Genomic DNA, 22,686 nt, shown 5'->3' on the forward strand with positions numbered 1-22,686 from the left:
GAGTGAGTGCGATCTCATTTGAATTCACTTTGAAATGTAATGTAAATTTATTCATTTGTAATCAGTGAATTTAATAGTTCTTTTTCTTTGAGCTTAATGTAATGTAAACTCGTGTTTCATTTCTTCATTGAGCTTATTTCACTTGCAGCTCCTAGCTTGCATAAACGCATTGCTATTCATAACTGGTACTTAGGCCAGTCTTGTTGTATTAAGCTTAAAATCCGTTGTGCCATCTAGGAGTTAATGCATCAGCAAGAATCTGTTATCATTAATAGCATTAGTTATTGATTGTCAGGGGTGAAGTCACTTTCTCCAGAGGGTAACAGTACTAATAAACAGCAATTGTGAGGAATTAGCCTGTGTTGTGTACTGTTGAGAAAGTTTATAAATTCTCGTCCTGAGAGAATCGCCAAAGCAAGCCAGCATAAAGTAATCATTGCTTGATTTTTTAGCAAGACAATTCATTGTCCTGCTATCAGCATTATTGAAAATTATCCTCTAATATTTCATATTCTAAAAAACCCCATGACACTGACGTTATGAGAGCTGAAAACCCTGACCACCCTTATTGGCCACATCTACTGTACTTTGAGTGTGTTAACATACATACATCATCTAATCCTGAGTTGCCCATTGAGGAGCATAGGAGCCTGGGGCTAGGCAAGATGGTTTGACATTTAAGATGAGAGTGACCAGCCCCACACATCCCAGTGTGGCATTACATGAGCAATAAACCCCAGTCACCCCTTGGATATAAACCTACTCAAGCTCAATCTGTTGGAGCACCTTAATTACCCACTAAACCACCAGGCATCATAGTTTGGTTATATGATTACCACCCAGCTTAGTAAATGGTTTTCTGGTGTACAGGAAACCATTTAGCTTGTTACTTAGTGTAGAGTCACCCGTAGACAGAAGAAAGAGGCAAGAAAAAAGGAAAGAAAGACAGAAGAGGAAGGAAGAGAGGAAATGGCAGTTACCCAAGAGCAGCACTACATTAGTAAGTGAATGGTGAGTGCCCTCCAACTACTACTACTCTCAGTTAATTATTACAATATAATTATCTGAAATAGTTGCTGATTGCTCCTGCACTTAACCCTTGCAGTACTGTATAAGAATCTCATGTGCTAAACCCCTCCATCATGATGGCATTTTTCTTGATTTTGTTTTGATACTGCTATATGGTTGGTTAGTGACCTCTCCAGTGCATAGCTTCTTCATTGCGGTGACAATTTTGATGTTATTCTTGCAAATAGCAGATGATCTTATAAATAAAATGTTAATTTAAGGATCTGTGCACTCAGACTTCATGCACTGAGATACTTTTAACCTTAGTGGTTGGTTGGGACACTCACCATCCACTCACTTCATGTGGTGCTGCTCTCAGGTGCCTACCCTTTCCTCTCTTCCTTCTTCTTCGGTCTTTCTTTCCTTCATTCTTCACTCTTCCTTCTGTCTATGGGTGACTCTGTGCTGAGTGACATGCCAAATGGTTTCCTGTACACCAGGAAACCATTTACTACACTGGGTGGTAACCATGTAACCAATTTATGGCACCGAAGCCAACCCACCCCTGAATCACATAATCTTTACGTTTCTGCCCGGAATCGTGCTAAGTCTGTTCTTCGCTCTACTAAAAATAATTTCATCCATACTAAATGCTCTCAACTCTCCAACTCGAATTCTTCCCGCTCCTTCTGGCACCTTGCCAAAAATCTTTCTAACAACTTTACCTCATCATCCTTCCCTCCTCTTTTCTACTCTGATGGTTCTGTAGCTATTTCTTCTACTGATAAAGCAGATCTCTTCGCACAGACTTTCTCCTCCAATTCCACCTTAGACGATTCCGGTGCTGTTCCTCCATCACTTCCCCCCTCTGACTTCCTCATGGCTGACATTAAAATTTCTTCAGTTGATGTATTTTCTGCCATTACTGGCCTCAGTACTAACAAGGCATATGGGCCTGATGGGGTCCCTCCTGTTGTTCTCAAAAACTGTGCTTCTGTGCTTACACCCTGCCTAGGCAAACTATTTCGCCTTTGTCTGTCAACTTGTACCTTTCCTTCTTGCTGGAAGTTTGCTCTCATTCAGCCAGTCCCAAAGAAGGGTGACCACTCCCAACCCTCCAACTATCGTCCAATTGCTTTAACGTCCTGTATTTCAAAAGTTTTCGAGTCAATTCTTAATAGAAAAATTTTAAGGCATCTTTCCTATCACAACCTTCTTTCCGATCGTCAGTATGGGTTCCGTCAGGGACGCTCCACTGGCGATCTTCTCACCTACCTTTCAGACTCCTGGTCATCCTCCTTTTGGGACTTTGGCGAAAGCTTTGCCATTGCACTTGACATCTCAAAGGCTTTCGATCGAGTCTGGCATAAATCTTTAATTTCCAAACTGCCCTCCTACGGTTTCTATCCTTCTATCTGTGCCTTCATCGCTAGCTTCCTTTCTGGTCGTTCTATAGCTGCTGTCGTAGACGGCCATCGTTCTTCTCCTAGATCTATTAACAGTGGTGTTCCTCAGGGCTCTGTCCTATCACCAACTCTCTTCCTTTTATTCATCAATGATCTTCTAAGCTGTACATCTAACCCTATCCACTCATACGCTGATGACTCCACCCTTCACCTTTCCATTCGGTTCCCGCAACGCCCATCTCAACAGTTACTTCAAGAAACAAGGGATGAGGCTATGGCACACCTAATGTCTGACTTGGCTCATATCTCTGACTGGGGTAAAAATAATATGGTTGTCTTTAATGCATCTAAGACTCAGTTCTTACACCTATCAACCCGACAAAATCTTCCACAGGTATACCCACTAATGTCTAATAATATTCAGATTAATCCTGCATCATCCTTGAACATGCTTGGGGTTTCATTTACTCGGGACTTATCTTGGAAGGATCATATTACATCTCTTGTAAAATCTGCTTCCAAGAGATTGGGTGTGCTAAGCCGACTCCGCTCCTTCTTTACCCCTGCACAATTGTTGACTCTATACAGGGGTTTTATCCGCCCCTGTGTGGAGTACAACTCTCATGTGTGGGGAGGCTCCCCACATACAGCTCTTCTCAATAGGGTGGAGTCAAAGGCTTTTCGTCTCATTAACTCTCCTCCTCTTACTGACTCCCTTCAACCTCTGTCTCTTCGCCGCACTGTTGCATCTTTATCTCTTTTGTATCGCTACTTTAATGGTCACTGCTCCTCTGAACTGTCTGCTTGCATTCCTCCACCTCTACGACGGGCGCGTAGCACCCGTCTGGCAGCAAACTCTCATCCCTTTTCTGTCCAACTCTCTAATGCAAGAGTTAACCGTTACTCCCAGTCTTTCATTTATGCAACAGGTCAGCTCTGGAACTGTCTCCCTCTGTCTGTATTTCCTTCTGCCTATGATCTCCAGTCTTTCAAACGTAGTGTGTCCAGGCATCTCAAAATGATCGGATCTTGAATTTGGCTCTCTGTTGTATTTTGTTTTTCTCTTGGAGGGAACTGTTACTGCGGGCTCATGCCTTTGGTTCCTTCTTCCTTGCATTAAAAAAAAAAAAAAAAACTGGTGATTTAGTGGGCAATTAAGGTGCTCCAGTCGTGTTTTTTTTTTTTTTTTTTTTTTTTAACTGCGAGGAAGAAGGAACCAAAGGCTACAAGCCCGCAAAACAGTTCCTTCTAAGAAGAAGAAAAAAAAAAAAAAAAAAATTCAAGATCTGTTCATTTTGAGATGCCTGGACACACTGCATTTGAAAGACTGGAGATCATAGGATGTAGGAAATGCAGACAGAGGGAGACAGTTCCAGAGTTGACCTGTTGCATAAATGTAGGATTGGGAGTAACGGTTAACTTTTGCATTAGAGAGTTGGACAGAGAAGGGATGAGAGTTTATTGCCAGATGGGTGCCATGCACCCGTCGTAGAGGTGGAGGGATGCAAGCAGACAGTTCAGAGGAGCAATGACCATGGAAGTAGTGATAGAATAGAGACAAAGAGGCAACAGTGCGGCGAAGAGACAGAGGTTGAAGGGAGCCAGTAAGAGGAGCAGAGTTAATGAGGCGAAATGCCTTTGACTCCACCCTATTAAGAAGAGCTGTATGTGGAGAGCCTCCCCACACATGAGAGTTGTACTCCATACAGGGGCGAATAAATCCCATGTATAAAGTCAATAGCTGTGCAGGGGTAAAGAAAGTACAGAGTCGGCTTAGCACACCTAATCTCTTGGAAGCAGATTTTACCACAGATGAAATATGATCTTTCCAAGATAAATCCCGAGTGAATGAAACCCCAAGCATGTTCAAGGATGATGCTGGATTGGGCTGGATATTATTAAATTTTAGTAGGTACTACTGTGCAAGATTCTGTTGGTTTGATAGGTGTAAAAACTGAGTCTTAGATGCATTAAAAACAAGTTTATTTTCCCCCAGTCTGAGATATGAGCCAGGTCAGACATTAGGAGTGCCATAGCCTCATCCCTTGTTTGTGGAAGTAACTGCTGGGATGAACGATGCAGGAACCGAATGGAAAGGTGAAGGGTGAAATCATCAGCATACAAATGGATAGGGTTAGATGTACAGCTTAGAAGATCATTGATGAATAAAAGGAAGAGAATTGGTGATAGGACAGAGCCCTGAGGAACACCACTGTTGATAGGTCTAGAAGAACAATGGCCATCTACAACAGCATCTATAGAACGACCAAAAAGGAAGCTGTAGATGAAGGGACAGATAGAGGATAGAAACTGTAAGAGGGTATTTTGGAAATTAAAGATTTGTGCCAGACTCTATCGAAAGCCATAGAGATGTCAAGTGCAATGGCAAAGCTTTCGCCAAATTCCCGAAAGGAGGATGACCAGGAGTCTGAAAGGTAGGTGAGAAGATCGCCAGTGGAGCGTCCCTGACGGAACCCATACTGATGATCAGAAAGAAGGTTGTGATAAGAAAGATGCTTTAAAATTTTTCTGTTAAGAATAGACTCAAAAACTTTTGAGACATTGGATGTTAAAGCAATTGGATGATACTGTAGTTAGAGAGTTGGGAATGGTCACCTTTCTTTGGGACTGGCTGAATGAGAGCAAACTTCCATCTAGAAGGAAAGGTACAAGTTGAAAGACAAAAGGCGAAAGAGTTTACCTAGGCGGGGTGTAAGCACAGAAGCAGAGTTCTTGAGGACAACAGGAGGGACTCCATCAGGCCCATATGCCTTGTTAGTACTGAGGCCAGTGATGGCAGAAAATATATCAGCTGAAGAAATTTTAAGGTCAGCCATGAGGAAGTCAGAAGGGGGAAGTGATGGAGGAACAGCACCAGAATCATCTAAGGTGAAATTGGAGGAGCAAATCTGATTGAAGAGAGCTGCTTTATCAGTAGAAGAAATAGCTACAGAGCCATCAGAGTAGAAAAGAGGAGGGAAGGATGATGAGATAAAGTTGTTTGAAAGGTTTTTGGCAAGGGGCCAGAAGGAGCGGGAGGAACTGGAGTTGGAGAGTTGAGAGCATTTAGTATGGATGAAATTATTTTTAGCAGAGCGAAGAACAGACTTAGCATGATTCCGGGCAGAAACATAAAAAAGATGTGATTCAGGAGTGGGTTGGCGCTGGTACCTTTTATAGGCCCTCTCCTTGTTGTGGAGAGCATTAGAACAAGCACGATTAACCCCTTAACCATGGGGCATCACTTTCGTGACGCATGGGCGCTATGGATCATACTGCGGGGCGTCACTTTTGTGATTCTGTGTTATTTTTAATTCTCCCAAGCTTACAAGTCGTGGCTTCTATCATCTATCAGCACTGCCAATGTCCAACAATAGTCAGTGCTCCTCATGTCATCTGTACTCCCATCCATTGTTGACAATTTAGCCATTTTTCCCCTTGACTCCCCTCCCTACCTCCCCTTCATTACCCTCTCCTCTTGCCTGCCTGGCCACGCTGCGCTAAGCAAATCTTCCCCGGAATTTACCACTGATTTCATCCATTGAAATAAGCCCTATGCCCTATTCTTATACAAAATAATATACACAAAAAAGAAATAAGATAAGTGGTAGTGCCATACACCTGGAATTTGCTAATTATCACCTGACAACACCTCATGTGCACTTGTTCACTAGTTTCCCCGTGAAATGTGCCTTATAATCTATTCTCGTAATAAAAATATATATAAGAAAGGAAGGGAGAAGCCTAAGTGATTTTTACATTCACCTGGAACTACCTATTTTTTTTATGTATTGTCAAGATTTCCTACCAATCATTTCATAGCATATAAATTAGCAGCTGTCACCCTGCTGACATTGTCAACCCTTGCCTGCTCATATACGCTGTGTCATTCAGTTCCTTGTCGTCCTCTGAGGTGAAACTATATCGCACTCGTGCCCCGCCATTTCCGCCGCTTCTGCGCCCATTGCAAAGGCCCCTGTGACCTCTACCTCTAGAAAAACTCATGTGGGATGCAGTAAAGGACTAAGTGACTCAGCAGTGGAACGTGAACTGGCAGAATTATCAATGATAACGATGGATAGTGACTTTGATCCTTCGGGTGAATCGTGTGATGAGCCTGGGGAGGAAATCATGACAGAAACTTAAAAGTACGAGTGCTTCAGTGTCCCCAAGTTATCCCTAGCTTCAAGGGAAAGGAGCCCTTAGTGCAGCAAGGGAAGGAATTTGGGAAGGGAGTGAAAAGGTGGCAGGTTAGCCCCGGAACAATGGGCCCGCATGACCCAGCCCACCATGAGTCCCTAGGTGAATCACTTTCCCAGTCCCCCAGCCCCACTTCACTAATTTCTTCCTCATCTTCAGCGAAATTTTCTCCTGAGTCTTCGTCGTCGGAGTCTCCACCAGTACCTACAGTGAAGGCAGGCCTTAGGGGAAGAGGTAAATCCCTGACTCATAAAAGTAGAGCAGCAAGTAGAGTAAGGGCTGCTAGTGCTACACGGCAACCTAGGGTCAGTGAGAGTGACCTTGAAACAGCCCAGTCTGCCTCACAGCCACCCTCCACCCTCACCCACCCTACACCGCCATGACAGGGAATCCTTGACACCTTCGTGTGGATGGAAGGTTCTGATATCGTCCCTGAGCAACTTCATTTCGATGAGAGTTCCTCAGGGGTACAGCCTGCCTTCACTATTGACGAGGATGCTGAGTAGTGTGGACTTCCTTTTGGCCTTCCTCGATGCAGCACATATGTGATGAGACAGGTACGAGTCACAACGTGCTGCAAGTGGTGCAGGTGCAGTGAAGATGCAACAGTGGACCGTGCTGGGAGTGCCGGAGCTGTATGTGTTCTACGCCCTCATGCTTCTCATGTCACATTCAAAGAAGCATGAGTTAGAAGAATACTGGTCCATGGACCCCTTACTACCCTCGCCCACCTTCAATAAGTACATAGCCAGAGATTGCTCCGGAACATCATGGGAAACCTGCACTTCGCCAACAATGATGTACCTTCCCAGACTGACCCACTCTGGAAGATCCAGGAGATTCTGAGCAGAATGAAGGATAAGTTTATGTCATTCTTCCACCCATTTCAGAAGGTTGTCATAGACTAATCCTTGGTTTAGTTCAGAGGACGTCTGATGTTTGTACAGTACATTCCAAGCAAATGCCATCGCTTTGGAATCAAGTTCTTTGTACTGTGGGACTGTAAGATGGGGTACATTCTTGACTTCGTCATCTTTTCAGCCAGCACTGTCGATCTTGACAGAACACGCCCCCTTGGCTTCTCAGGCTGTGTAGTGAAAGTGCTGCATGAAAGGTATTTTGGTGGGAATCATGTGCTGTATACTGACAACTACTGTACAGCACTGAAACTTGCTAAATACCTTTCACAGCACGGCATTGGCTCCTGCGGCACTGTGAAGAGCAATTGTTCTAACTTCCCCAAATTCCCCGAGGCAGGAAACTCGCAGTGAGGATACGTGCACCTATGCAAGTCTGAGAAGATGCTGGCAATACAGTGTCATGACAAGAGGGTTGTGCACATGCTCACCACCGTATACAAGGGGGAACTGAAAGACAGTGGGAAGGTCAACCGTAGGACAGGCAAACCTGTGAGGAAACCTGATGCTGTCATCGACTATACTATCAACATGTGGCTGGTGAACAAGTCCGACATAATGATTGGAGAGATTGACTGCCTCAGGAAGCATACTAGGTGGTACAGGAAAGTTTTTCTGCATCTCATTGACATGGCGATGCTGAACACCTTCATCCTGTACAAGATGAAGGTGAAGCCACCCAAGTCCTTCTCCATGAGGTTGTTCGCCAGGACTTGTGTTCAGCAGCTGCTTGAGAGATATGGTACGGTGACAGCAGCAGCTCCAAGGCGCCATTCTGTTAGACTTCCTGACAGACTTAAGCAGAGGGTGTACATGGATCGGCACAGACTGGAGCAAATGGTTGCCACAATGAAGAGGAAGGCTGTGATCTGCAGGTACCAGGTGTGTGCACATACCACAAGATGCACACCTGATCACAAACGCACCTCTTGGCAGTGCGCTGAGTGCCAGGTTCCCCTCTGCATTACCTGCTTCTTTAATTACCACAGCCTGAAGCAGTTCTAAAAGTGCAAGTGAAAATGTAAATAATGTGTAAATAATGTGTAAAAAATGTGTAAATAGCAAGTGAAAGCAATAGATGTAAATATGATGGAACAGTGTAATATAGTTTTATAAGTTACTGCAAGTGACAGTGCATAACATAGTGTAAGTAAAATAGAAGTGTAAATATTGGAAATACAATAGAAAATGTAAATATAAATGTAAATAATTAATAATATAAGAATATGAGTACAAATACTTGAAGTTATGACAGTGAAAGTGAAACCGTGGCTCTCTACGTATTTTACTGAAAGAGAAATTGAATGCCTACAGTCACAATAAACTACTATTGCTGAAGGAAACTTATGGATAAATACTGCAGATACATATAAGTGTTATAAAGTAATAGAAATATAAAGTGTGAGTGTTTTTATGAATAATAAATGACAGAATACCAGCGGGGAACGAGTGCAAGTGGGAAGCTCGTACTCGCTCGTAATTTTCATTGCTTTCACGGTGTTTTTTTTTTTTTGAAGTATGGATGCCAAACTATTTGAAAGTCATAGAATAGTGTTTCTGGTGATAATATCAGGCTGTGGTAATCATATTATGGGGTGTCGGGAAGTGTAAAGTGGAGACTTCGTTACCCAACTAAAGAAGTCTCCACAAGTCCTACAGTACTCGACGAAGGCTCAACAAACATCCCAGGAGAAAGCTGAAGGTATGTGCCATATGCATATATATAATTATAATATTCTAGGACTAATAACTGATTTTTGGCAAATATTTTTAAAAAGTCAGTCGGAGCCCGAATATCCTCGCGGGACACGCAAGGATTGCAAAAACAACCCCGCGGTGTAGGAGTTAAACCAAGGCTTTCTTGCATTACGCAAAGGATATGAGAAAGCTATGTATGCTTCCATGCCTGAGAGAATAACCTCTGTAATTCGCAAAGCACACTCGGATGGTCCCGGCCATGGAAGCAATAATCATTCCTGGGAAAATCAAAGAAGTACTGCCTGAGGGCCTCCCAATATGCAGCTCCGAAGTGCCACGGTCACCGTTTCTGTGGAGGGTCTACAGGCCGTACCGGAGTGATAAGACAGGTTAAGGTAATAAGGTTGTGATCGGAAGAGCCCAACAGAGAGAAGAGATTAAGAGTGTATGCAGAAGGATTAGTTGTAAGGAAGGGGTCAAGTATGTTGAAGCTCTCTCCAAGGCAGTCAGGGATACAAGTAGGGTGCTGTACAAGCTGCTCTAGGTCATTAAGGATAGAAAAGATGTAGGCTTGTTCACCAGGTGGATCAGTGAAAGGAGAGGAGAGCCAAAGGTGGTGGTGAACATTGAAATCTTCTAGAATGGAGATTTCAGAGAAAGGAGAAAATAGAATGTGTTCCATCGTAGAAGTAAGATAGTCGAAGAATTTTTGATAGTCAATAGAATTAGGGGATAAGTAAACAGCACAGATATATTTAGTCAGAGAATGACAGGAGAGGTGAAGCCAGAGTGTAGAGAATTCAGAAGAATCATGTTCAGGAACACGAGAGCAAGATAAGTCATTGCGTACATATACACAACAGCCACCTTTGGCTTTGAAATGAGTAATAGAGAAAGTAGGAGGATACAGAAAAGGGTTTGCTGTCAGTTGCCTCAGACTGCTGAGTCATGGTTAAAATGAGAAAGTGAGGTTTAAAAGAGGAGATGTGATGTTCAACAGAGAGATAGTTAGAGGAAAGGCCTCGAATGTTGCAGAAATGAAGAAGGAGTGAGTCAGACAGTGGATCTAGGCAACTCATAGAGTCGTCACCGGGAGAGTGGCAGATGGTGGGGGTTTATATCCAAGGGATGGTTGGGGTTTATTGCTCACATAATGCCACTCAGGGATGAGTGAGTGGTCACTCTCATCTTATGTGTCAAGACCAAGTTGCCTAGCCCCAGCTCCTACTCTCCTAATGGGGCAACACTGGATTAGATGATGATTGAATGAATAAATAAAAACCTAACTTGTTAACCACACCTTGCTTACTAAAGACCATTTGTGACCCCTCCTTCACTCAGAGCTCATGCACTCAGATACTTTACATCATTATCATCATTCAATCCAACGTTTCCCCACGAGGAGCGTAGGAGCCTGGGGCTAGGAAAGTTGATCCTGACATTTAAGATGAGAATGACCAACCTCACTCATCCCTGAATGGCATTACGTGAGCAGTAAACCCCAACCACCTCATGGATATAAACCTTCACTGGCTTAGTCCGATTGGAGCGCCATAATTACCCATTAAACCACAAGGCGCCAGAATTTGATTATATCGTTACCACTCAGCATAGTAAATGGTTTTCTGGTGTACAGGAAACCATTTGGCTTGTCACTCAGTGTAGAGTCACCCACAGGCAGAAGGAAGGGGAAAGAATGAAGGAAAGAAATGCAGAAGAGGGAGTGTAAAGTCATTACCCCCTTGAAATTCCGATGATGTGTTTTCTTGTCATTTCAGATCCAACCTCAGAGATTCCGATGACGCTTTTATGTACCATTTTAAGATGCTTTTGTAAAATATTCACCATAAATCACATTTACGCATTAGAACAGTGAGACTCGGGCGAGATGTCGCAGAATGCTTGCTCTGTGCATGGCAGGTACTGCACGGCTGTTATGAATCGTGGTTTTGTTACTTTATTACTTTATTCGAGTCGAATATTTTTCTAAAGCAAGATATAAAATTTCTGGTTTTTGCCTAAAATCTCCTCATCATTTTGACATTGTATTTTCTTTGTTTTCCCTTTTTGAACATACTGCGATAAAGTACAACTATTTTGGCTTTAAAATGAAGCCATAACAAGCATTCTAGCTTGAAAAGTGTATTTACACAGACCGATGAAAGAAAAAGATTGGTAAGTGAATATATAGCCGAGAATCATACAAAATTGTGCATCTTTTATCTTTCGCTTTACCATGCAATAAGATGCATAAATAGCCATAAACTGTATATCATTGTAAAGTTAATTTATTATAGTTTTGCATTGTTCAAACCAGGTTTATATGATTTTATTACTTCATTCTTGATGAATATTGTTCTACAGCACACTATAAAATGTTTGGTGTTTGCTTAACTTCACCTCATCATTTTGACTTTGCATTTTCTTTCTTTTCCTTTTCTGAATATACTGTGATAAAATACAACTATTCAGCTTTAAAATGACACCAAAACCAGCTTTCTGTCATGAAAAGTGTATTTACACAGACCAATCAAAGACAAATATCGCGGCGTGAGGATGCAGGTCAGCATGAGAGCGATAGACTCTTGGACAGATGTAATCTGACTGGTGCTGAAACCTGATTGGGTTAACATCATCATCATCCAGACCTCCTCTCCCACCCGAGGGCAGGGTAAGGAGTATTAGCATCCAGACAGCCAAAGTTTGCCCAGTTCAATGGGCCACGCTTCAGTTCACTCATCATTCAGTCCCTCGAAATCCTGGCTCCATTTGTTAGGCCAAAAAAAAATTTCACCACATTATATAGCTTCACATATACTTATCAAATAGAGCCAATTCGAGCATTGTCATTTTAAAAGGGGTGCCAAATCTTTGGTCATGCACATCTCACTCAAAATTCATCCAGCCAACTTGATCTCTTGTCAGTCCTTTAGCCTCACCAACTTCCATACCTCACTTCCTCACACACTCCTCCACCATATTGCTCCACCTTCTTGGCCTACCTCACCTCCTCACTCCTTCAGATTTGCCCAGATATACTTTTTTCACCACTCTGTTGTCATCCCTTCTTTCCACGTGACCATACCATCTCCCAACACTGTCTTCGATTGTGATGTCCAAAGACTTCCTCACTCTACATCTTTCACGAATCACATTATTCTGTATCCCATCCACTCACTGTACTCCTCATACATTCCTCAGCAATCCCATCTCCACTGCTTTTACTCGACTTTTCATTTTCATGCCACACCATAGTCTTACATCCATATGTAAAAAATGGCACTAATACTCCTTCATGTAAGCCTCATGTAGCTGCAGCCTTCAAGTCTCTGTATCTTATCAAGGCTTTCATTGCACCAGCTACTTTCCTTCCTTGTGTCAGTCTACTGTCCACTTCTTTTGCACATTCTCCTCTCTTTTCTATCACTGTGGAGTAGACTGTAGCACCAGTCGAACAGGGCAGTACTCCCGAGGTTGATGGCAAGCTGGTGATAGGGAGAGCTGGAGCTCCCGTTCCACCAGCCCTCAGGATTTGATCCTGACCAACTCCCTTTGCTGAACATTTTCAGTGCATTCATTTACACAGAGAGTAGGCCAGCATGCTCTCACAATACCTCTATCTTCAACTGTCTACACCACACTACATGCGCATAACATATCACACCTTCTATTCACGTCTTTAGTAATGGCCGCTGCAATCTTACTATCAAATGAGGTGGTACCTCGGATTGCCACCACCAGCAGGGTAGGGCTAGCGGCACAGGGTCCTCCCGGTTGCCATCAAGTGACTGTGCCAGCAGCGACTGTTGCTATTTCCGAGAATGCTCATCAGCGAAGAAGTGACAGTGCGGCCTTATTTTTTACCAACATCCCTGGCCTTACCACAAATTTAAACTCAGTTCATTTTTTCCTTCAGTCCATATCCCCTTTGGCCCTTTTCCTCACAGAACCACAAATCTCACTCTCTACCGATATATCTCCATTTTGTTTTCCCGGTTACCATCTCCTTACAAACTTCCGTTACAAGGGCGGCACCTATTGTTATATCAAATGCCAATATCCAGTTGACACTATTTTAAACTTCACCTCGTCCAGTTTTGATTACTCATTATATAAACTAAATTGTCAAAACATTACCAAATATATTTGTGTAGTTTATCATTCCTCCAATGCTTCTTCGGAACCCAGTGTATTTGATTCCATATCCACTCAGTTGAGTAACCTTGACCTTGGCACCGAAATTACCATTTTGGGTGATTTTAACATACACAGTGTTGAATGGTTATTGCATTCTGCCCGGACTGACGACGCTGGTCAAGAGTGCGAGCTGTTTGCGGAATCGTTTAATCTCACCCAGTTGGTAAAGCAACCAGCCAGAATACCTGATAATCCTGACCATAATGCCCATCTCTTGGATTTATTCTTGACAAATAATCCAGATCAATACCACTGTCACCACTTGGATCCTCTGACCACAATCTCATCAAAGCCTCATTAGTTAACCCTCCCACACCTCCCCGTTCTGAACCTGTCAGGGTGACCTGATGGCACTTTGATAGGGCAGACTGGGATGGATTTAGAAATTATCTTGCTGATGTTCCATGGCAGTCTTTCTTCTCTAGTGATCCCAATTCTACCCAGTCCCACATTTGCGACTTAATACTAGCTGGTATGGATTTATTCATACCAAGTCAACAGTTCACTAAAAGATCAAACTCTCCAAAATTATTTGATGGCAACTGTGCCAGAGCAACAGCCCAAAAGTCATCAGCATATAACTCTTACTTTAATCAAAAACATCTGAATCACTCTCCCAATTTAAAATTGCTAGAAATCATGCAAAAGCTGTATTAAATCTATCTAAATCAAACTTTCTTCAAAAGCAAGCATCAAAACTACTTAACAACCCTAATGACAATAGAATATTCTGGTCAACTCTTAATTCTTTCAATAATAACTTTAACAAGTCATCTTCCATTCCCCCCTAAAATCTTCAGATGGCAACATTACAAATGACCCGCGTGGGAAAGCAGATATCTTTGCCAGTACCTTTGCCAGAAACTCTACCATAGAGGATACCAGCCAGAATGTCCCAGTACTGGAACTTGATTCTCCCGAAATTGCCCCACCTAAAATACTGACAAGATACGTAAAATCCATCCTAGAAGATAGATAGACAATTTACCTACCAACAAAGCTCCAGGCCCAGATGGAATTCTGCCAATTGTTTTGAAAAAGTGTTCTCCTGAACTTGCCTCTGTCCTAGCTAAATTATTCATACTATGCATACGTACTTCTTTATTCCCAAATTCATGGAAAGAAGCCAATATCCACCCAGTTCCGAAGAAAGGAAGTTAGTCTGACCCCACCAATTACAGACCAATAGCTGTCACATCTTCTCTTGGTAAGGATATTGAAACTTTAATTAAAAAGCACATTGTTAAACATCTTGAATCCAACAACTTAATTAGTGATAGACAATGTGGTTTTTGCCACGAAAGATCCACCATTGACATAATCTCTTAACTCATACCATCCATCAGTAAATTGATCTTTTTGGAGAAACTCATGCAGTAGCTCTTGATATCTCTAAAGCTTTCAACAGAGTATGGCACCATTCCCTGCTGTCCAAACTCCCTTGCTATGGACTAACATCTTTTGTTCCTTTGATTTCTTCATATCTTAGTGACAGGAAAATAAGAGTAAAAGTAGATGATGTATATTCTAATTTCCACTCAGTTAATGCTGGCGTGCCACAGGGATCAGTTCTGGTGCCAACCCTATTTCTGGTTCATATTAATGATCTCTTATCTGTCACCCACAATCCCATTTACTCATATGCAGATGACTCAACGCTACATAGTTCATTCACACTCAGACATCCATTTACAAATTCTAATATCTCTACCTCTCAACTCAGTACAGCCATCTCCATAAATCAAGATCTATCTACATTCAGTGAATGGGGACAAAACAACCTTGTCTCTTTTAATGTTAGTAAAACTAAATATATGTACAGTTTACTAATTGAAAGATATTGCCAGATTCGTACATTACCTTCAGTGCTACCAATATTCCCATCTCCAAAAGTATTGAAATTCTTGGCGTCTCACTTAACAGTGCCCTCAGCTGGACCTCTCATGTCAGATCACTTGCTAAAACTGTCTCAAAGAAACTTGGATTATTATACAGAGTCCGTAACTTCTTTGCCGATGAGCAGTTAGCTATAATTTATAAGAGTCATGTGCTCTCTCAGCTTGAATATTGCTCACCCTTGTGGAATGGTTGTGGGGAGGTTGCATTAAGACAACTACACAAAATTCAGAACAAAGCTGTTAGAATCATTAACAACCCTGCTATTACATATAAGCTACCTCCCCTGCAAGTAAGAAGGAATGTTGCCTCCCTTGCATTATTTTACAGATATTTTTTTGGCAAATGCTCAGACGAAGTTGCGTCCATGGTGCCACCTCTCCATGCCTTCCTTCATGCTACACAGGCATCTGGTAGCGCTCATGACTGGAATGTCACTCAGCCTTATTGCAGAACTTCTGCTTATCAGAATTCTTTCATTCCCCGAACTGCATCTCGCTGGAACTCTCTTCCCCAGAGTTGTTTCCCCTCCAAATTTCAATCCACAACTGTTCAAGTCTAACTGTTACAGATATTTTATGAACAGGGGACACCAGTAATCTGGTGCATGGATTATTTTTTTTTTTTACTCATTTGTTTTTCCTTCCTTCATTCTGTTATTTATAAAAAAAAAAAAATGTACCCTTGTATTTGAACTCTTTCACCAATTCTAGTCTCTCTCTAGTCACAGTAACCTCATACTGGGAGTCACATTCTCTCAGTAACCATCACTTAACTCTTATCTACATTTACTCCCGGGGCACGATGCTCACAGACATCTACAAAACTCTGCACTAGCCTGTCAAGCTCTTGTCTGGTGTTTGCAAATAGCATTGCATCATCAGCATACAACATATTTGAGGTATTCCATCTATCACCATTTATTACCAACACTATCCCTCTCTCCATTACTCGTGTTTTTAATTTTCTCATCACCCCATCTTTATATATATTGAACAGCCTTGGAGATATCACACAACCTTGTCGCATGCCCACATTGATCGTAAACTATTCGCTTAGATGCCCATTTACCCATACATATGCCACACTACCATCATAAAAACTTGTCGGCACCTAGCAGCTTACCATCTATGTTGTACATGCACAAAACCTTCCACAGTCCTATTCTATCTGCTTTGTTGTATGCTTTTTTCAGATCCATGAATGTCATAAATACTTTAGAGTCCTTTCCACAAGCCTTCTCCAGTATCTGTCTCACTGCAAATATTTGATCCATGCATCATTGCCCCTCCTAAAGCAGCCCTGTTCGTCACTCACTAGGACTTCTGATATATCTCTTACTTTATCATAATTCTTCCATATACCTTCCCAGCAACACTCAATAGGCTTATGCCACAATAAATCTTGCACTTACTTCCATCACCATTTATTTGTGCACAGGGGTACAATAACAGCCTTTTTCCACTCTACTGGCACAGATTCATTCCTCCATGCCTTCTTATGTATCTCCAACAATCATTTCATTCCACTGTCTCCACTATGCTTAATCATCTCTGCATACACCTCATCAACCCCAGCTGCTTTTCCATTTTTCAGCTGCTTCAAAGCATTCTTCACCTCTGTGTCATGTTTCCTGGCACTGCATTCCTTCTCTGTATGCGCCCAAAACCAGTCATGTTAACAGTCGCTTTGCTCTCTCCATTTCCACTTATCAGACTCTCAGAATATTTTTTGCATCTGGTCCTTACTTCATCCTCATGGGTTAAATCACCACTTACATATTTCACGCTGTCACATTTCTTTCCACTGTCACTTCTACATCTCCGCATCTCCTTCCAGAATAACTTCCTATTTTTAGTGTAAATTGCATTCATTTTTCTTCCCAGATCATCATTTAACTCCTTTTTTTCCCTACTCACTAGTCTCTGTATGCTCTTGTTGCTCTCGGTATATTCAGTTCTTATTTCAAATGAGCCCCTTCTTTGAATCCACTCTAGTCACTTCTTCCTCTTTTTCTCCATTGCTCTCTTAACCTCTTCATCCCACCGTGCCGTACCTTTTTTCTTTGTTGTTACTCTTGCCACACCATGCACCACTTACGCATTCCTAAGTAAGCACTCCCTGTATGCATTCCATAAGCTGTCCTGATCCATTTCATTCCAATCCACTGATTTTGACTCCTCCCCCTGTATTCATCTGCCATTTCTTTGATCCTCAGCTTCTTGACCTTCAGTCTCTCTCCCTGCTTCTCTTCTCTCTCTTTATCCACATCACTCTTCTCAGCTTGGGCATGCCTACCACAATCATATGCTCTGACAAACCTTCACATCGGTCTCTCACTGCCTTCATATCAGCAACGTATCCCAGCAATGATTTTTCTGCGAGCACATACTCAGTCAGGCTCCTTTCAACATGATCCCCATTTCCTCCCCACCATGTATATTTATATGCATTTTTGTGTTTGAAATAAGAATTACAAATGCACAACCTCCTTTCTTGACCCCTTTGTAAAAATCTAACTTTTAACCATAACTTGCTTAGTATAGACCACCTGTGACCCCACCTAGACTACAAATATGCATTCTATGGGCATAGTTTACAGTATACACCCATACCTTGGTTTCTGATGTGTCGACAACAGACGATTCGCTAGAGTGAAGAAAAGTAGTGGGGGAACATTCCCACAATCCGAACAGCCATCGATTTGCTAGTCTGAACACTCCATCCCTCCCCAGGTTTAAAACGAGCATGGCAGAACAGGATGTGGTGGTACACATGGGTCAACCTGTCCTCCCTTCATCCCCTTTCTTCTCTCCCCATCCCTCCTCCATCCCCTACCATGCCTAGCACTGCCAGACGTGTCTTTCACTTCATCCCCCTGCCCTCTTCCACCCCCAATTGTCTAACTCCCCATCCCCCAACCCTCCCCCACCCCAGCTTGTCTCCTGAATGTGTGTATGTGTATGTGTGTGTGTGTGAGAGAGAGAGAGAGAGCAAATGAATGAGTGAGTCAGTCCATCAGTGAGTGTAAGAGAGTGAATCAGTGAGAGAGAGTTAATGAGAGTGAGTGAGAGAGTGAGCCAGTGAGAGAGTGAGTCAGTGAGACTGGATGGGGAGAGGGTAGTAGGGTAGTTTGGCTTTCTTGTCTCCCTCCATGTCCCCCCACCTTCCTCCATCCCTTCTTGTCTCCCTCCCCATCCCCCCACCCTCCCCCACCCCCATTCCAGCATGTCTAGCTTCAGTCCCCCCACCCTCTCCCACCTCTGCTTGTCTCCCTCCCCATCCCCCCACCCACCCCCATCCCTGCTTGTTGCGCTGCCAGTGGCCTGCCTGTCACTTGTCAGTTTCCTAAAGCATCTCAGACAGCACGTCCCACCTACCTTACCTTCCTGCATGTGATGTTTGAAAGTTTGATGTCTCATTTTTTTAGCAGTAGTATTTTTGGCGGTAGGTGGAGGTGCTCACCATCCATTCACTCAGTGTAGTGCTACTTTGGTTGTCTGCCCTTTCCTTTTCTGTCTTTCTTTCCTTCATTCTTTCCTCTTCCTTCTGCATGTGGGTGACTTTACACTGAGTGACAAGCCAAATGGTTTCCTGTATACCAGGAAACCATTTACTGCGCTGGGTGGTAACCATACAACCAAATTATGGTGCCTGAGGGTTTAGTGGGTAATTAAGGTGCTCCAATCATATTGAGTTTCTGTAGGTTTATATCCAAGGGGTGGTTGGAGTTTATTTCTCACTTAATGCCACTCAGGGATGTGTGAGGCTGGTCACTCTCATCTTAAATGTCAGGACCAACTTGCCTAGCCCCAGGCTTCTGCTCTCCTTATGGGGCAACATAGGATTGGATGATGGATGAATGGATGGATGGAGTATTGTTTTTGAGGATAATAACATTTCCTATGGCGTTTCTGTATCAGTCCCTCTTGATTGAGTAAGGTATGTGAGAGTTGGGATATGGGCCTGGAACATATCTCGGGCTTTTCTTTCTTATGGGGAAAATTATTTTGATATGTGACATGCACGCCAACCGAACACTCCCACTGGTACACAGTGCTGCCGAAAATTGGGGTATGGGTGTATAGGTAAAACAGATATAAGACAGTGATATAAAAGAAGTTTAAGACCATAAAAATGCAGGAAAAAACACACCATGATAGACCCTAAATTTGCCAAATAAAAGCCATCTGCAGCCTCAGTGTTAAGGTGTAAAAGTCCAGTTCATCAGACACATGGATTACAGTGGGCCCTTGTTAAATTGAACATCTTTTTTTGTTTTCTGTAGAACAGTGGAAGGAAAAATATTTGAAAAAAAACAAAATCCATACACCAGATTACAGGCATCCTCCATTCATTAAAAGACCTGTAACAGTTAGACTTGAACAGCTGGAGGTTGAAGTTTGGGGGGAAACCACTGAGAGGAAGCAAGTTCCAAAGAGATGCAGTTCGGGGAATAAAAGATTTTTGATAAGCAGAAGTTCTGTAGTATGGCAGTGTGACAGTCCAGTCATGAGTTGGAGGAAGAAACTGATGATATATCCATTTGTTTCATATAACCGACATTCTGTAGGGTAAGCTATGTAGATTCGAGGTACTATGTACACTGAATCTTATTTGTGTGATACCTAATGGAATTTCACATATTCATGGTTATATTTCAGTTTTGTATGCATTTATATTATGTACACTGATACAGTGTAGGGAAGTAATGTACTGTATATCAGTCATAATAAAAAGCAGAACAGAAAAAAACAACAAAAATTGTCCTTTACCTTTTGCTTGGTGTGACAGCTGTGTCCTCTTACTGTATTGACCTGTGGTTCAATATGTATATTGAAGTTGTTTGGTAGGGTCAGGGTGGTCAGTATTGCCAAAGTTCAGTTTAATGAGGTTTGATATAGAGGGTTGACTGAATAAAGTGATAGCAGTACTGTATGTCTGATGTCCACTCCAACAAACACCTAGATGTAGGGAGTGGTGATGTGTGTTATGTGTAGTAGTGATTTATGAAGTGATGCTGTGTGAATGTACTGAATGATGCTGTGTGGATGTGTGGAGTGGTGATGTGTGGATAAGTGATGTGATTGTGTGAGGATGTACAGTACAGAGTGACTGTGGACGTATGGAATGACGAGGTGTGAATATGTTGTGATGGTGTGGAATGTATGAAGTGACATTGTGTGGATGTATGGAGTGATGACAGTATTTACTGATATTCATTTTAACAGATGTGTGGATGTACAAGAAGTCCTTACTATAAGTCAAGGATGTGCTCCAAAAATCACCCCCTTCTCATACAATTGTTACTGTATTATAAATTGTGAGGAACTGGCTTTTCAGCTTCATAGGTACTAATAAAATGTTACCAGGCAATTATTTAAATTTTTATTGAAAACTTAATATTAAAACGTGACTTTGGAGAACGTACTCATAATAATACTATATAGTGATAACAGTATTTCCTGATATCCATGTCAGCAGATGTGTGGATGTATGGAGTGACACTGTGGGAGACGTTCTCGTTTGGGGAGGACCCATGGGTGGGGCTCAATGGCCAGCAGATCCTCAAGAAGATTGACCAGGAGGGAGAGCGCTTGCCCTGTCCACTTGCCTGCCCGCTCGATATGTATAGTCTCCTCCTGCAGGTGAGATTGAAAGGATAATTAATGATAGTTAATGATCAGACCTCAGGAGGTTTCTCAGCACTGAGTACCATAAAATCATCTGGCATTAGCCAAAGTAAAACACATAAGTTGGTGGTAAGTGGGAATGCCTACCATTTACTCACGATGTAGTGGTGCCTTCAGGTGACTACACTGAGTGACAAGTTTCAGGAAACCTTTGACTACATTTGGTGGGAACCATATAATCGAATGGTACATAGTGGACTAGTGGATTACAGTTATTCCCCAGTATACAACAGAGTTAGGTCAAATAATAACTCACTGCAGAATGATTTATAGCATGCCAGGGTTGATATAACATTGGTTCAGTGGGGACAGGGAGGGGGCCAAGGACCTTATAACCTAAAATCTCAAAAAACCTTATCCTTTTAGGCATGCCCTCAGTGCCCTCAGTAGCATCACGCTTTCCATTAGGGGCGGTATCCATGCCAAACGTGATTTCCAAGTTACAGTAAACTCTCAGTTATCTGCTTTAAATCATTCAATCCCCATGGTGAATAAAGTGAAACACCGGATATTGCTCAGTACTTCCCCATTGGGTCAACATATGGCATCAAGCCAGATACTGTGTTACTGTCTGTCACAACCTTCTGTCTTTCCCATGAGTAAAAGATGAAAACTAAATATAAGACACAGCTACCGCAAATTAACTTAGGACCTCCCTCCGCAAGGTATTAAAAAACACAGAAATCATAGTATATCACAATGTTTGTTCATGAAATGCCATTCATTAATATGAAATCATGTTTCCCTTGTTTTTCAGGACCAGTTGGATGTGTTTAGGCATGGAATCACTCAGATCTCTAAAGTAATCTAAGGACATTTCTTTTCACCACACATTTATCAGTTCAGTCTTGAGGTTGTCCAAATTGGGTGTCTTCTTCTCTGCCATGATTTTCTTCATCTTTGCTTAGTAGTTTTCTATCGGATTTAGATCCAGACTGTTGCCGGGCCAGTCGAGGACCTCAGTCCGATTATCGTGAAGCCATTTTGTCGCCTTTCTTGACTTGTAACATGGGCTGAGTCATGCATGAAAAAGTCGCACCCATGAATAGCAAAAAAGTTTAACAAATGATCTTTCAGAGCTTGAATGTACCGGCCACCATTCATCATCAAGTTCTTAGGAAGAAAGTAGAGGCCTCCCCTTCCCATTTCACCTGAGAAACATCCCCATACCATTACTGATTGTGGGTGCTCAACAGTCGGCACCGTGTAAGCAGGGTCATCAAGACTGCAGGAGGCAGGGCAATGAACCTTGGCAAAATGCACCTGGAACACTTGAAATGTGCTTTCATCGGAAAACATTACTTTTCTCCACTCATTCGATGTGCAGTGTGCATACATCTTGGCAAACTGAATGCACCGCTGCTTCATGCGGTCAGTGACAAGCGGTTTCTTGGCTGTGGTGTGGCTTGGCAAACCCAGCTTTTTCTGCAGGCGGTGTTGGATAGTTCGAATTGAGATGTCTTGCAACTGCTGGAGATGCATTCTCTTCAATTCTGCAGCTGTCAATTGAGGATTGTTGATTATGTCCCTCTTCTGAAGTGTATCTGTACCTCTGGAAGTCATCCTCTTCTTTCCACTGCCATGCTTGTGCTCTGGTATGATATCAGGTGGCAGGCCACGAGCTGCAGCAAGAATCTTCATGACGGTCGACTTTGCACATCTAGTATGTTC

General features: G+C 42.5%; 1 protein-coding gene across 1 annotated transcript in view; it reads left to right on the forward strand.

Annotated features, from left to right (window-relative positions):
- The window catches only part of Ack (activated Cdc42 kinase), a 438,035-nt gene that overhangs the window by 177,927 nt on the left and 237,422 nt on the right, over positions 1-22,686 (forward strand). Inside the window, exon 8 of the mRNA XM_080286247.1 lies at positions 20,807-20,970. Coding sequence (XP_080142373.1) covers positions 20,807-20,970 — 164 coding nt within the window. The remainder of the gene's footprint in view (positions 1-20,806; positions 20,971-22,686) is intronic.

The sequence above is a fragment of the Coenobita brevimanus genome, chromosome 110, assembly GCF_032717465.1.
Source record: "Coenobita brevimanus isolate Jiangsu-jjx chromosome 110, ASM3271746v2, whole genome shotgun sequence".
Classification (NCBI taxonomy): domain Eukaryota; kingdom Metazoa; phylum Arthropoda; class Malacostraca; order Decapoda; family Coenobitidae; genus Coenobita; species Coenobita brevimanus.